Source organism: Microtus ochrogaster, chromosome 7 (assembly GCF_000317375.1).
Source record: "Microtus ochrogaster isolate Prairie Vole_2 chromosome 7, MicOch1.0, whole genome shotgun sequence".
Taxonomy (NCBI): Eukaryota; Metazoa; Chordata; class Mammalia; order Rodentia; family Cricetidae; genus Microtus; species Microtus ochrogaster.
In genome coordinates, this window is record NC_022014.1 from 57622210 (window position 1) to 57634788 (window position 12579).

General features: G+C 44.5%; 1 protein-coding gene across 11 annotated transcripts in view; it reads right to left on the bottom strand.

Annotated features, from left to right (window-relative positions):
- Positions 1 to 12579, bottom strand: part of Tenm2 (teneurin transmembrane protein 2) — a 1251952-nt gene that overhangs the window by 192355 nt on the left and 1047018 nt on the right. For all 11 annotated transcript variants that reach the window (XM_026780485.1, XM_026780490.1, XM_026780489.1 and 8 more), the window contains one exon: positions 11170 to 11375. In XM_026780485.1, the coding sequence (XP_026636286.1) occupies positions 11170 to 11375 (206 nt within the window). The remainder of the gene's footprint in view (positions 1 to 11169; positions 11376 to 12579) is intronic.

The window sequence follows — 12579 nt, forward strand, 5'->3', positions numbered from 1 at the left end:
AGAGGAGACCTTCTGGGAGGCAGTTTTCTCTTGTCACATAAACACCTGGGATAAAACTCAGGATATCAGGCTTATTGGCAGGCAAGTACCTGTACGCACTGAGCCATCTCAAGGCTCTGATCACACACACACACACACACACACACACACACACACACACACACACACATACACACACACATATATGAGTTTTGTATTTATATTTATATATATAAGCTTTTCTAATGAAAAATTATATATATATATCATTAGAAAGACTTTAAAAAAATTTATGTGTGTGTCTGTGTATGGGTGTGTGCATGTGAGCGCAGAACCTTCAGAAGTCCAGAAGGGGGCACTATATCCCCTGGAGCTGGAGTCCTAACTGGTTGAGAGCTGCCCAGTATGGTTATTGGAAACCAAACTCAGGCCCTCTGCAAGAGCAGTAAGTACTCTTAACTGCTGAACCATATCTTCTGTCTTCAACCCCACATTTTAAAAGCAGTGATTAAAATGTGTGAACAGAAAAGAGGAATGAACATCAGAGCCTGCATTAAAATGCCAGCATTTTCTATTTTTCCTACCAGCACCATAATAAGGAAAACACAAGTCAAACCACTGTCCAAAGAGGCGGGTGGAATCTATGTGGGAGTTTTGAAACGCCTGAGAGTGGCTTACTTCCATTCCTGTGCCAGGACAACTCTAGGCATCTGATGAAGGCTTTCTCGCCAGTATCTCACCACATTGCCATAAGCACATCATTGTTCCATGCCCATTTTACAGGTGAGGGATCCTTAAGCACAGAGATGCCAATGAGTTGCCCAAGGTCACACAGCCTGGAAGTGCTAGAAGCTGTAATTGGCCTGTATTGGACTATACTGTGGATTCCCATTCTCTGTGTCTCGACCAGCTGCACAAGTATTCCATAGGATGCTCCTTTAAACACGATTTCAAAAATATATATTTTAACATCTTAAAAATTACGATGCAGCCCCACACTAACGTGATTTAGATAGCAGCGTCTAGTTGTCTGAAGATACTTGGGATGAGTGAGTGAGAGGTCACTTGAACAAATGCATTTTAATACATGAGAAAGTGTGTAATTTAGGATTTTACCTTGCAAAAAGAAACTCTAATTAAATAATATATATTTTTCTTATAGTTATGAAAATTTGGGTATATTTGCAAATATCTAGTGGTTGTTTGTATGAATACTCAGTTTGCACACACATGCGCACACACACACACACACACAAATGTGACACCAAATATTTCACTCCATCTCAGCCTCATCGATCGCCAAACACATCCTGTTTTCAGAGCTGTCAAGAGATGGGCGTGACCTGCATCTCAGAGTAGATGAAGCACAGGAAGCAGCCTTTCAGCTTTCCAGCTGGTTGGCCCAACACAACCAAAAAGGACATTTTTTTTTGGTAGCAAAAGTGGATGCTTCCATCCAGTTTCTCCAGGATCTCTTTTTGTTTTCTTCATTGTCCTCCTTGAAGTAACCATGATGAGTTTGCCAATTTGCCCCTTGCTTCTCAGGCTGTACCCTTAAGCACAGAGCCTTCTGTAAGCACTGGGGCACCCTGAGTGCTGCCTTCTCTGGTGCCGCCTTCATCGACTTAATGAAATTCCTGGTTTTGACAGGAGTTGTAATTTTGCTTTGTAACAACGAGGCTTACATCCCGGAGACGCTCTTAGGAATGACTGAGTGCCAGAAAGGAAGGTGCCTGACCTTCGTGTCTGGCACAAAGCAACTCCGTGACCCCACACTACCCCTGTGCGTCCATCTGTCAAATGGGGGTGCTACTAATAGACCTGTTGTAAGGATAAACTAAGTTAATTCATATGAAGCAATTAGTCTGAGGGATGCTAAAGCCCTCAATAATAACACCAGCCACGATTACCGTCAGTGGGCAGTTACTAGTGCAAAGTGTGTGTGTGTGTGTATGTCTGTAGAATATATTTATGCGAGCAGATAAATGTTTAAAAAAGCATCTTTACCTAGACGTCCTTTGGTGGTCATTTGAAAGGCCCTTAATATCTGAGCACTCAGAACAAAGTCTTAACATCTTTGAACGCTGATTTGAACTTCTGCAACTGTCACTTATTAGAGCTAAAGACGAGCACGAGGCTCCCTCTGATCGCAGGCTGATGAGTGTCTGCTTGGATAAATTCATACAGGCGGCCACAGTGGAGGCGCTTGTTCAAGCAAATGCAGGGAGAGCCGAGGCACCTGCTTGGGTCACCATGTAAACCAGGAGTGGAATTCCAAATGAACACCACACGTCTGAGAATGAAAAATTTTCTTTTGGTCTTGCATTAGAGCTCAGTTGGCCTTGAACTCATGGTTCCCTGCCTCAGCCTCCCAAGCTCGAGAATTTCAAACTTTTGCTACCAAGACCAGTGAGATTAGAAAAAAACAAAGCAGACCAAAGACTATCGAGTTTAAAGCTTGAGTGAGACGCGCCTCCTTTTATAACTAAGGTGAGGGCTGTGAGAATTTGTTAGACATTTTAAATGATTTAACCTTGAAATAATTATTTCCCCTCACTTCGCTTTCAAGCTTGAGGATCAATTTAATTGAAGAGCATCCACAGCCTGTAAGGGAAATGATTAAAGAAAGCTCTGCTTCTATTCACAGCCACGGAAGTATATTCATTATGATTTTTTTTTGGTCAAAAGTGTGCAAAGAAAACAAAGTATATAAATCAATTGCATCTCGAGGCTGACTGAGATTACAGGTACCACCAGACTCTTACCCAGGCTTGAGTCACTGAAAGCAGGCCCAATGGTGTCACAGCCTTACTTCTCTTAAAGAGAGACTACAAAAATGAAGAGGCTATAAGGAATATACTAACAAATATCCATTTCCACCAATTGAAATGAGTAAATCTTAAGGAATTAACATTTTTCTTTTTAATCTCTGTGTTATATATAATATATGATCTAGTATACATAAAAATATGTATTTCAAAAATCCAAATTTCAGTTCTAATCTATATGTTTCTTAGAAGGAATGAACCTTCATGAGTTTATTTCCATACATTCTTCTAAATTCATGAGTTTCATATTCATGGGTTAAGCCAACAGCTGACTAAAATATTTATGAAAAATTACATCTGGAGTAAATAAGGGTATTTTCCCCCTTGCTGCTGTTGCCTAAGCAATACGGCATAAAAACTGTTTAGCCAGCACTGGCACTGGGTTGGGGAATATAAGTCACCCAGAGAGGGTTTAAAGTGGATGGAAGAATGTACATAGATTTCACACAAATACTATGCCATTATATAAAAGGGAAGTGAGCATCCTAGGATGTTGGTGGGCTGGGACCAGTCCCCACAGATACTGAAGATGACACGACATATAGATGAACATGAATCCACAGACATTACTATTATAATAGCATGTATGGATTTGGAACCATAAACTGTATGCAAATAAAACTGTCACTTTTATGTTTTATACCTGGGGTTCTTAGAAAGATTTTTATTAGACGATAAAGGCCCTTTGCTTAGAAAAGTGACAAATTCTTGACTTCCCAAACCTCCAGGATTCTTTTGGGGCTGATCACCAGACACAGCGATACCCTCTGACCCTCCTCTCAGCATTCTCTGTCTCTGAGTTCCGTGAAACCCAGCATCATGGTTCGAAAAACATGCAGTGTATCTTTTTGTTTTTCTTTTTGTCAACTTGACACAAGTCAGAGTTATCTAGGAAGTTAAAAATGCCTCTAACAGATTGCCAATCTATAGAGCATTTTCTTGATGAATGATTGAAGCAGAAGGCCCAGCTTATTGGAGTGCTATCCCTGGGCTGCTGGCTTGGGTGCTAGAAAAAAGTGTAATGAGCAAGTTAAGGGGACCAACCCAGCAAACAGGGCTTTTCCTTAGCCTCTGCTTCAGTTCCTGCCTTGAGTTCCTTTTCTGACTTCTCTCGTGGCGGACTGTGACTAAGATGTAAAGCCAAACTAACCCCTTCCTACGCAAGCTGCTTTTGGTCATAGTGTTTTATCACAGTGTGTTAGTCAGGTTTCTACTGCTGTGAAGAGACACCATGACCACGACAACTATTCTAAAGGAAACATTTAATTAGTGGTTGCTTGCTTCCAGTTCAGAGGTTCAGTCCATCTAGCAGGAAGCAAGGTCACATGCAGGCAAGCAGGGTGCTGGAGAGACAGTCCAATGTTCTACATCTTACACGCAACAGGAAATGGACTGATACACTTGGTGGTATCCCGAGTATATGAAACCTCAAAGCCTGCCCCCACAGTGACACACTTCCTCCAACAAGATCATATCCACTCCAACAAAGCCACACTTCTGAATAATGCCTCTCCCTATGAGATTATGGGGTTATGGGATTATGGGGACCAGTCACATTCAAGCTCTCACACAGAAAAGAAAGCTAACTAAGGTTCGGGGTTTGCTGGTGAATTGCTCCCACACCAGCTCTCCTACTGAATTCAAGCATCCTTTGCCGATTTTTTCCTAACCACTGGGGCAGAGTGTTTCCAACTGTGGCGGCAATCAGGATGGTACCAGTTTACCACTGCGGGTGTCTTGAAAAAGTCTTTTCCTAAAGCACCTTCAGAACTTCAGGGAAATAAAGGAATGGATTCCACAAGATCTCTATAGCACGCATGACTGTGAAAACGTGCCTACCTCACGATGGATATGAACACCTTGGGGGCTTCTGAAAAATGCTCAGAGATGCCCTAGAAGGCTGACAGTAAGCCCTGGTATTACCTCTACCCTGCTTCACTCAAGGAACAGGCCCAGCAGAGCCCAGCTGACTGGTACCTGGGCTCACAGAAGGCAGACAAGTAGTGGCAAAGTGATATAGCCAGACGGTTGAGATAACCAGTAGCTCCAGTATCCTAGAGTCCTACCTCGGCTTGAAGCTATGGAGCTATGGCCAAGCCTTTTTAGCAGGGCAACAAAGTAGGGGATAAGAAAAAAGAGAGTCTCTTTCCCAACAAGGCTGTGAGACAGATCAGGATGGGCGGGAGGCAAGAAAAGCTAATACCACTGATGGCCACTCACAAATTTGCTTTTTAAAAAAGGCATTAGGAGGATTCTGTGGGTGAGGACAAAAAGGAATGTTTGCTCAGCTCACTCCTTTGATCTGAATTTACACATGATCAATCTTCCATATTTGCATTTATCCAGTATGATCACGAGGTGGCTTGTGGTCTCTTGAGCAGTTCTCTTCTATTGGTCTTGTGTGCAATCCGTGGACTGTTTAGTTTCTGCCATAGAGGCATCTCAGTGTAAATGAGGAGCTGCAGGCTCCGCTTCCATCTTCCCGCGCTGCTCCATGCCTGGTACCTTCTGGCAATCAAGCCTCTGAATGCATGTTCAAGTTGCTGCTGGAAGTCACTGGGCTCCTGGCTCCATCAGTCTGAGTGATGAAGTAGGCATTTTTAATATTTGCTAAACAGGACTGTGGAGAAGGTGAAGTCTCGGCAGGGCTCCCAAGCGGTAACTGCATCTTGTTGTCTCAGGTTAATCATGTACCTAATTTGCCGATTATTGACTTGTTCTCGCAAAGGGTTTTCCTTGGCTTGACATATCAGCGGCAATCAGTGATGAACTGTCAAGCAAACTTGCTCGCTGCCTTAACCACCCGAGTTCCGGACTTGCAGCAACAGACTCCAATCTGAGATTTCCTCTGATGCCTAGCCCAGAAGCCTGGTCACATGATCGTTTTCCTTCCTCAGCCTGGCCTGTTTTGTTCCAAGAACCAAGGTTCAGCAAATCTGACACAGTTTGTAGGATTTCAAATATTTGGCAAGAAACCAGCCAACTTCGAGTGTACACACACCATCCCCCTAAGAATTTGAGTTGGTACGTTAAGACTGACTTATTTTCTTCACTGCTTTTTTTTAAAATGCAGTGTAGGGTGTCAAAAATGCAACATCTCAAGCACAAAGATACCATCCTTTCTAACTGACGATGCTTGAGAAATGGCAAGAACTAATTTATGCAGGGGTGCAAGTCAATGAATTAGTCACTGACACAGTGCTGCCCTGTATAGGCATGGTGTATGCTCTCAGGAGAATCTAGCATGGTAAATGCAATTCATAAGGGTTTATTTTAGGAGCAAACTCAGACCAGCCACTAGGACTGTCTTCACACTGTGAGGAAAAGTCACTATGGCTTTTCATTCATATTTCTGGACCTTTTCTTCTGGGACCATCACTGACTGTCCCTCTGAAGTAGGGTGTGACTTGTTACAGGCAATAAGACTAGGAACTTATATTTCATGTGTCACAGGATTCTTTAGGAATGGGTGCCACATTCCCATCTCCCCTTCCCTTGCCATGGGGAGCTGGCATGTGCCTGGTAACAGAGACTTTGTAGGTCTGGGTCCTCGAATCAGAAGATGGCACCAAACAGTCGTCATTAACTGGAGATGAACACACGATGCAGGGATCAGAACTTTGGTGCTAATGTCTGCAGCTAAGATAATTCCTTTGGGGGTACTGTGCTGTGGGCAATCGAAGGCAGCCCTGAGGAGGGGATTTCAACAGTAGCTTTGGCCTCTGCTCAGGGATGTGTAGCGATCTTCTCTGAGCTGTGATGACCACAAGTGTTGCCAATGTCCCTCTCTGTGAAGGGAGTCGGGGCAGGTCACCATCTCCCCTGATGGAGAATCACTGATCGCCAGACTAAGCAAGAAGCGGCATTTGCTATTTCAAGCCACTGGACTGTCAGGCTTTTTTTTTTCTTTCTTTCTTTTTTTTTTTTTTTAAACTGCCATGGATACGCTTTGCTAGAGCAAACATATATAAACATTTAGCCAAAGGGGACTACTTCAAATTATGAGTATTTTTACTTTCTCCTTTTTGGTTTCTTGAAATTTTCGGCAATGAAAACATAGCTTGTTCTTCATTAAGAAGAAAATAATGAAGTAATTAATTTTATTTTTAAACCCCATATTTGAATAATTACTTGTTTGTATTAGTGGTTTTACTACACACACACACACACACACACACACACACACACACACACACACACACAGGTTTGGAGAGGATTGTATTGGGGGTTGAACCCAGGGCTTTTCACATGCTTTCCCATCTCGGTTGCCAATGCTGAAGTCCAGTGAAATACATGCTATCTCTCTTTGGGGCTTTAGTTTACCAAGACTTTCCACATCTTCCCTTTGTTGTTCTGTCTATTGTTACATAACTGCCACCATGTTGTGGGATGGGTGACACAGGTAAGAGAGAAAGCAAAGCTAAGATGAGCCACGGCATTCATTCCCGACCACCCGGTGATGGCGTGGCTGGCACGCCTCCACCCCGAAGCTCTTGGTCTAACTGCAGAACTTCCTCGCCTATGCTGTGTTGCTTTTGTATCTTCTGGAAAAAGTCAGTTTGAGAGAGAGTCAGCTGAGACTGACTCCGAATCTTGGGAAGTTTAAGCAGATTAAAAAAAAAAAAAGGGAATCCCGTCTGTATTTAATATCCTTGGACAAGGGTACTAAACTTGTAGTCTCTTGGTCAGAGCAAGATCCTCTATAAAATTTAAACATAGCCATTTCATGCAACACAGTCAATGGAATTTCATCCCCTTTCCCCTCCCTTTCTTTCTCTTTCTCCAGCTCAAATGAGTCACCTTGGCTAGGCCGCCAATCCCCATAGAACTTATGTTCCTTGATAGGATATGCCAATAGAAATGAGAAATTCTATAATAGCTTGAGACGTGTGTTAGTCACCTGTCCCTGCAAAGAGCTCGGCACCATCTCCTCTAGGAAATGTGCCTCATCAAATGGACATGAATGCATGTAATGACAGGGAGTGGATGTAAGAATGTGCTCGGAACATTTCCCCCCCGCCCCCCCCCCCCTTAAAGCAGTGCTCTGATAGTGTACCTGTCTTGTGCATTTCCAGGCATCTCTGCTGTGCTATGCTTACCTGACCCCTCAACACACCCTCCGTTCTTACACTGGCAGTTGGACTGAAATCCCAGGTCATATCAGCTCCTTGCTATTCATTTCCCTTCCCTTGAAGCATATGCTGGGGCTGTCCCTGGAGTGGGTGTTTTTTTTCAGAGGACGATTGCTAGAACAATCACGAGCTTGGCAGGAGATGGACAGTGCGGTGTAGCCACAAAAGAGGAAAAGACATTGTCGTCGAGGGCTGGAGTCCTGAATGTCAGAACGGCAGGGAAACGGAGTGGAGTTTGTCTGTCAGCTGCTGTCTGTTATCACTCAGTTACAGGGCTGTCATAGTCGCTTGCTGTAAGCACAACTTTCCCAGGCTCTGGTATCCAGAGCTTGCAAGGCAAAGGGAACAACAGAGCCAGGGGACAACGTTGAGGCGGCCCCATTTTCCTTAGCGTGGCTCCTGGCAGCTGAGGAGCTGAGAGGGAAGTTGTGCTCAGTTGTGCCCAGAGGCACAGCCATCCATTCCCAAATCATGCCAACAAGCAGATTTCGCCACTGTAAATCCTTCATTACTGCTACAGCAGGACCAGTGGAGCCTGAAGGGCAAGCTGACCACCTAACAATCTGTGTAACTTCCCAGAGTGGCATCCTGCTGTCTGGCCAGAAGCTCTGGAACTGCCCCGGGAACTCCTTTCAGCTGAATTCCTCCTTCCCTGGATGAGGATCTCTTCGGAGAGCAGCTGTCTGCTTGGTCAGGGACAGTGTTCAGTCATCTCTGGATAATCTGTGCCTAGCCCAATAAATATTTTTTCTGGATGGATGGAGGACTCATTGATGACCACTTTACATATTGGTCCCAATAGCATGCACTATGTATGGTAATAAAAACCTACATAGCCCTCCCTGCTCAAAATGAAATCGCCCTTAGAGTCCTTATATCGATCATTGCAGGCTATAAAGATGGGATTGCAAATAACTTTCATCTCGAGAGCCAGCTCTGGTCGATTGGTAGTGGCTGCCTTGAGAGTTGTGCAGGGAGGTATTTGTGTACTGGGCTCAGTGAGGAAAAGTGCTGTCATTGATTAGCGATGTCTGCTCTGAGCTAAAGACAAGGCTATGGTGGCCTGACTGCTTCCTATTTGCCAATGATTTTAAAGCCTTAATTTCTTCTGATAGAATTTTCTAGATGAATATCTTTCCAGCACATTTCAAAGCCAGCTTTGACTGGACATCTGGGTGCTTTCCCTCCACAGTATGCTTCCTAAGGTACTTTATATATACATATATTTTTGCTAGATTTGAGGGCAAACGAGGCAGGGAAAACTTGGCTTTTCTCAGAGCATATAATTCTTGCTGGAGAAGAAACTCAAGCAAGTAGGTGTTAATTCAGCCCAAATGGTATGCATAGTGAAATCTATACCAGGAAGCCACAGGGTGATAGATATGAGTTCCATAATAAAGTCTACTTTCCTTATTCCTAACTCTGGCGAGAATCTCCCTTTTACTTTGCCAAGGGTTTCCCCAGGAGCTCCATTAGGGGTATCACAGAGAAACGTCACTGGATGCCAGTTCCATACGTCACTCTTCCCACACAAAATGGTCTTCTACCTGGTGTGACTTCAGTGAAGTGTCTTTCCAATATAAGGCACCCTGAGGTTAACTTCTAGGCCAATCAAAGTAGGCTAGACATTAGTAAGGCGGCACATCTTTAAAAACAATAATTCATGCAACATAAACTTAACTTTAAAAAGAATCCCAGTGGTCTTAGCTCATTCACTGTTATGTCACCACCTCAGCTAGTTCCAAAGTAGTTCCATCACCCCTGGAAGAAGTTATACTCCTGGTAGAAATCAATCCCCACTAGAAAAACAAAATCATCCTGAGTGAGGTAACCCAGACCCAAAAAGAGAAACATGGTGTGCACTCACTCCTAACTGGATATTGGCTGTAAAGCAAAGGATAGCCATGCTGCAATCCAGAGACCCAGAGAAGCTAGGTAACAAGGAGGACCCAAGGGAGAATACACTAAGATCCCTGGGAAGGGAAAGTAGAGGAGATCTCCTGGGGGAACTTGGGGTGGGTGGGCATGGGAACTTGAGGGATTCGGTTAGGGGGTGGGTGGAGGGGAACAGTGCTGAGAGATGACTGGAAAGGGGGTATTTGTGGAGTCGGGTAGAAGTCTGATGCAAGTCTACATTCTGCGAGTCTACAAGGTTGGCGCCAGCTAAGACTCCTGGTAGCAGTGGCTACAATAGCCTGAACTGGCCATTTCCTGTGACTACCCTATTGTCTGATATCAGAGAGTCTTCATCCAGTGACTGGTGGAGGTAGATTCCCCATGGCCAAACAATGGGCTGTACTTGGGGAGTCTAGCTGAGGAGAGGGAGGAAGGATTGTAGAAAACAGGGACGGCATGGGACTGACCTAAACCCTCTACACATGTGACATTTATGTAGCTTGGTCTATATGTGGGACTCTCAGGGCGATGGGAGCGGGAGCTGTCCCCTGTGCCTTGATGGTCTCTCGGGAACCTACTCATGCTAGATTTCCTTGCCCAGCCTGAACACAGGGCGAGGTGCTTGGTCTATGGCAGCTTGACATGCCACACTCGCTGAAGCCAATGGGAGGCCTGCTCCTTTCTGAGCCATTACGGAGGAAGGGTGAATTGGGAGGGGGTGGACGGAAGGGAGTGAGGGGAGGCTGTAGTCAGGATGTTAAAAAATAAATAAAATTCGGTGGCATTCCCTGGCATCTGCTCACCTCCCTTCTGCATCTATGGATTTGCCTAGTCCAGATAGTTTATAGCTAAAACTGTACACTACAGGCCTTTTGTACCTGACTTCCTTCATTTAGCAGAGCGTGCCCATGCATGCTCTATCAAATCCCAACCCTCTATTCCTCTTTATGTCTGAGTAATAGTCCATCGTAGAGCCATGCCATCATTTGGACACTCGGGCTGCTTTTCACTTTTTGGTTATGAATAATGCTGCTGTGAAGCGTTAGTGTTCTTCACGGGACAGAACGTTTGGCTTCTGAGCGTACATATGCATAGAAGAGAAAATTCCCAGTCTTCTGGCAATTCTACAATTGTCTTTCTCAATAACTGCTCAGCTTGACTCTATAGAGGCTGAGCTATTTTGTTGCCTGCTGGGGATATACAAGGGCTCCAATGTCTTCAGACCCTTGTCAGTTCTGGTCATTGTCTGTGCGTTAGTGACAGGGCGTTTTAGCAGGTATGAAGCGATACACATGCATGCGTTATTCACTCCATCCTGTCAAGTGTGGCCGTACCTGTGCGTGAGACGGTGGCAGTCCTCTCCTGATGTAGACACCGAAGAGGGCATCCTTCCCCAGGGAGATGTTGAACTTCAAGAACTGGGGCTGACTGATGTGGATCTGTGACCTCCAAAACACCCCAGGTGGGACTTCCTGCGTCACCCGTCGGCCAACTTCGGCTTCGCCACTGTCTATGCTGCTGTTTTTCAATGACCAGGGCACTAGAACACAGGGTTAGACAGCAAGTCAATGACATGTGTATACATTAGTTGACTGTACATTTATATTTAATTAGATGCCAGAATTTTTTTATGCTGTTTCCAAGTTAAGATTAAATGCATTCTCTTTAAGTGATAGCTCAAATATTGAGGATTTAAACAAAAAAGCTATAAATTCATACCCCAGGGCATCTGAGACCCTGAAAAGGTGATTTTTTTTAAAAGAAATTCTATTATTAATCTCAACCAATCAAATACAGGAAGAGCCAGTGTCTGAGGAGACATGAAGTCCCATCCCCCACATAACTGGCATCTTAAAAGAACCAGAAGGGAAGGGTTGCCCATATTAATTTGGAACCATGCTTTTTTTAAAAATTTTTTGAAGCCTTTCATTACTCTGTCCAGCCTACTCTGATACTTGGAACAAAAACCAGTCCAAAACCCAAAATAAATAAAATAGCTCAGCAGAAAGTGAAGTCAGCACCTGATATGGGATTGGCTCCGTCCTTATAGAGGACAGGGTGGAAGGATCCTGAGAAGTCACACCTTAGCCTTGTAACTTTGACACAAAATGGTTACAGTATTTTGGTGGCTGATTGACTATTTCAATTGCTCATGTACAGCCTGCGTTCCTCGGGACTTGAACAGTAGAAGTTTGATTAAACAAAACAAAATACCGTCCCCCCCCCCCCCGCACACACACATAAAAAACCCAAACCAAACCAAAAACATTCTGTCTCCCTTTCTTCCTTACTATTCCTTCTTCCATCCTTCTCCTTCTCTTTTTTCCCCTCCTCTGTCTTCATCCTTCCCTGAGACAGGGTCTTGCTTTGTAGCCCAGCTTGGCACAGAACTCACTCTGTAGATAAGCCCAGGCTGGTTATGGCTCACGGCAGTCCCCTTGTTTCAGCCTCCCAGTTGCTTGGATCACAGGCTCAGAGAACTGCCAGAGACTGGCTTTAAAAATGAGCTACCCTCTCTGATTCAGCACAGCTGGCTCTGTCACCCTGACCAGTGGCATCAGGATGAGACCTTGACGTGGCCTTGACCTTAGTTTCCTCACCTGTAAAATGGGTGGCCAGTAAAATGGTTTGGACTGATAGAAACAGAGTAGCTAGTGTGCCAGGAACCCTGGCTGGAGGCTGGCTGTGTCCAGCAGGACTAAACACATACTACAAGGAGGAACATGAGGTGGGGAGAGGAGAGG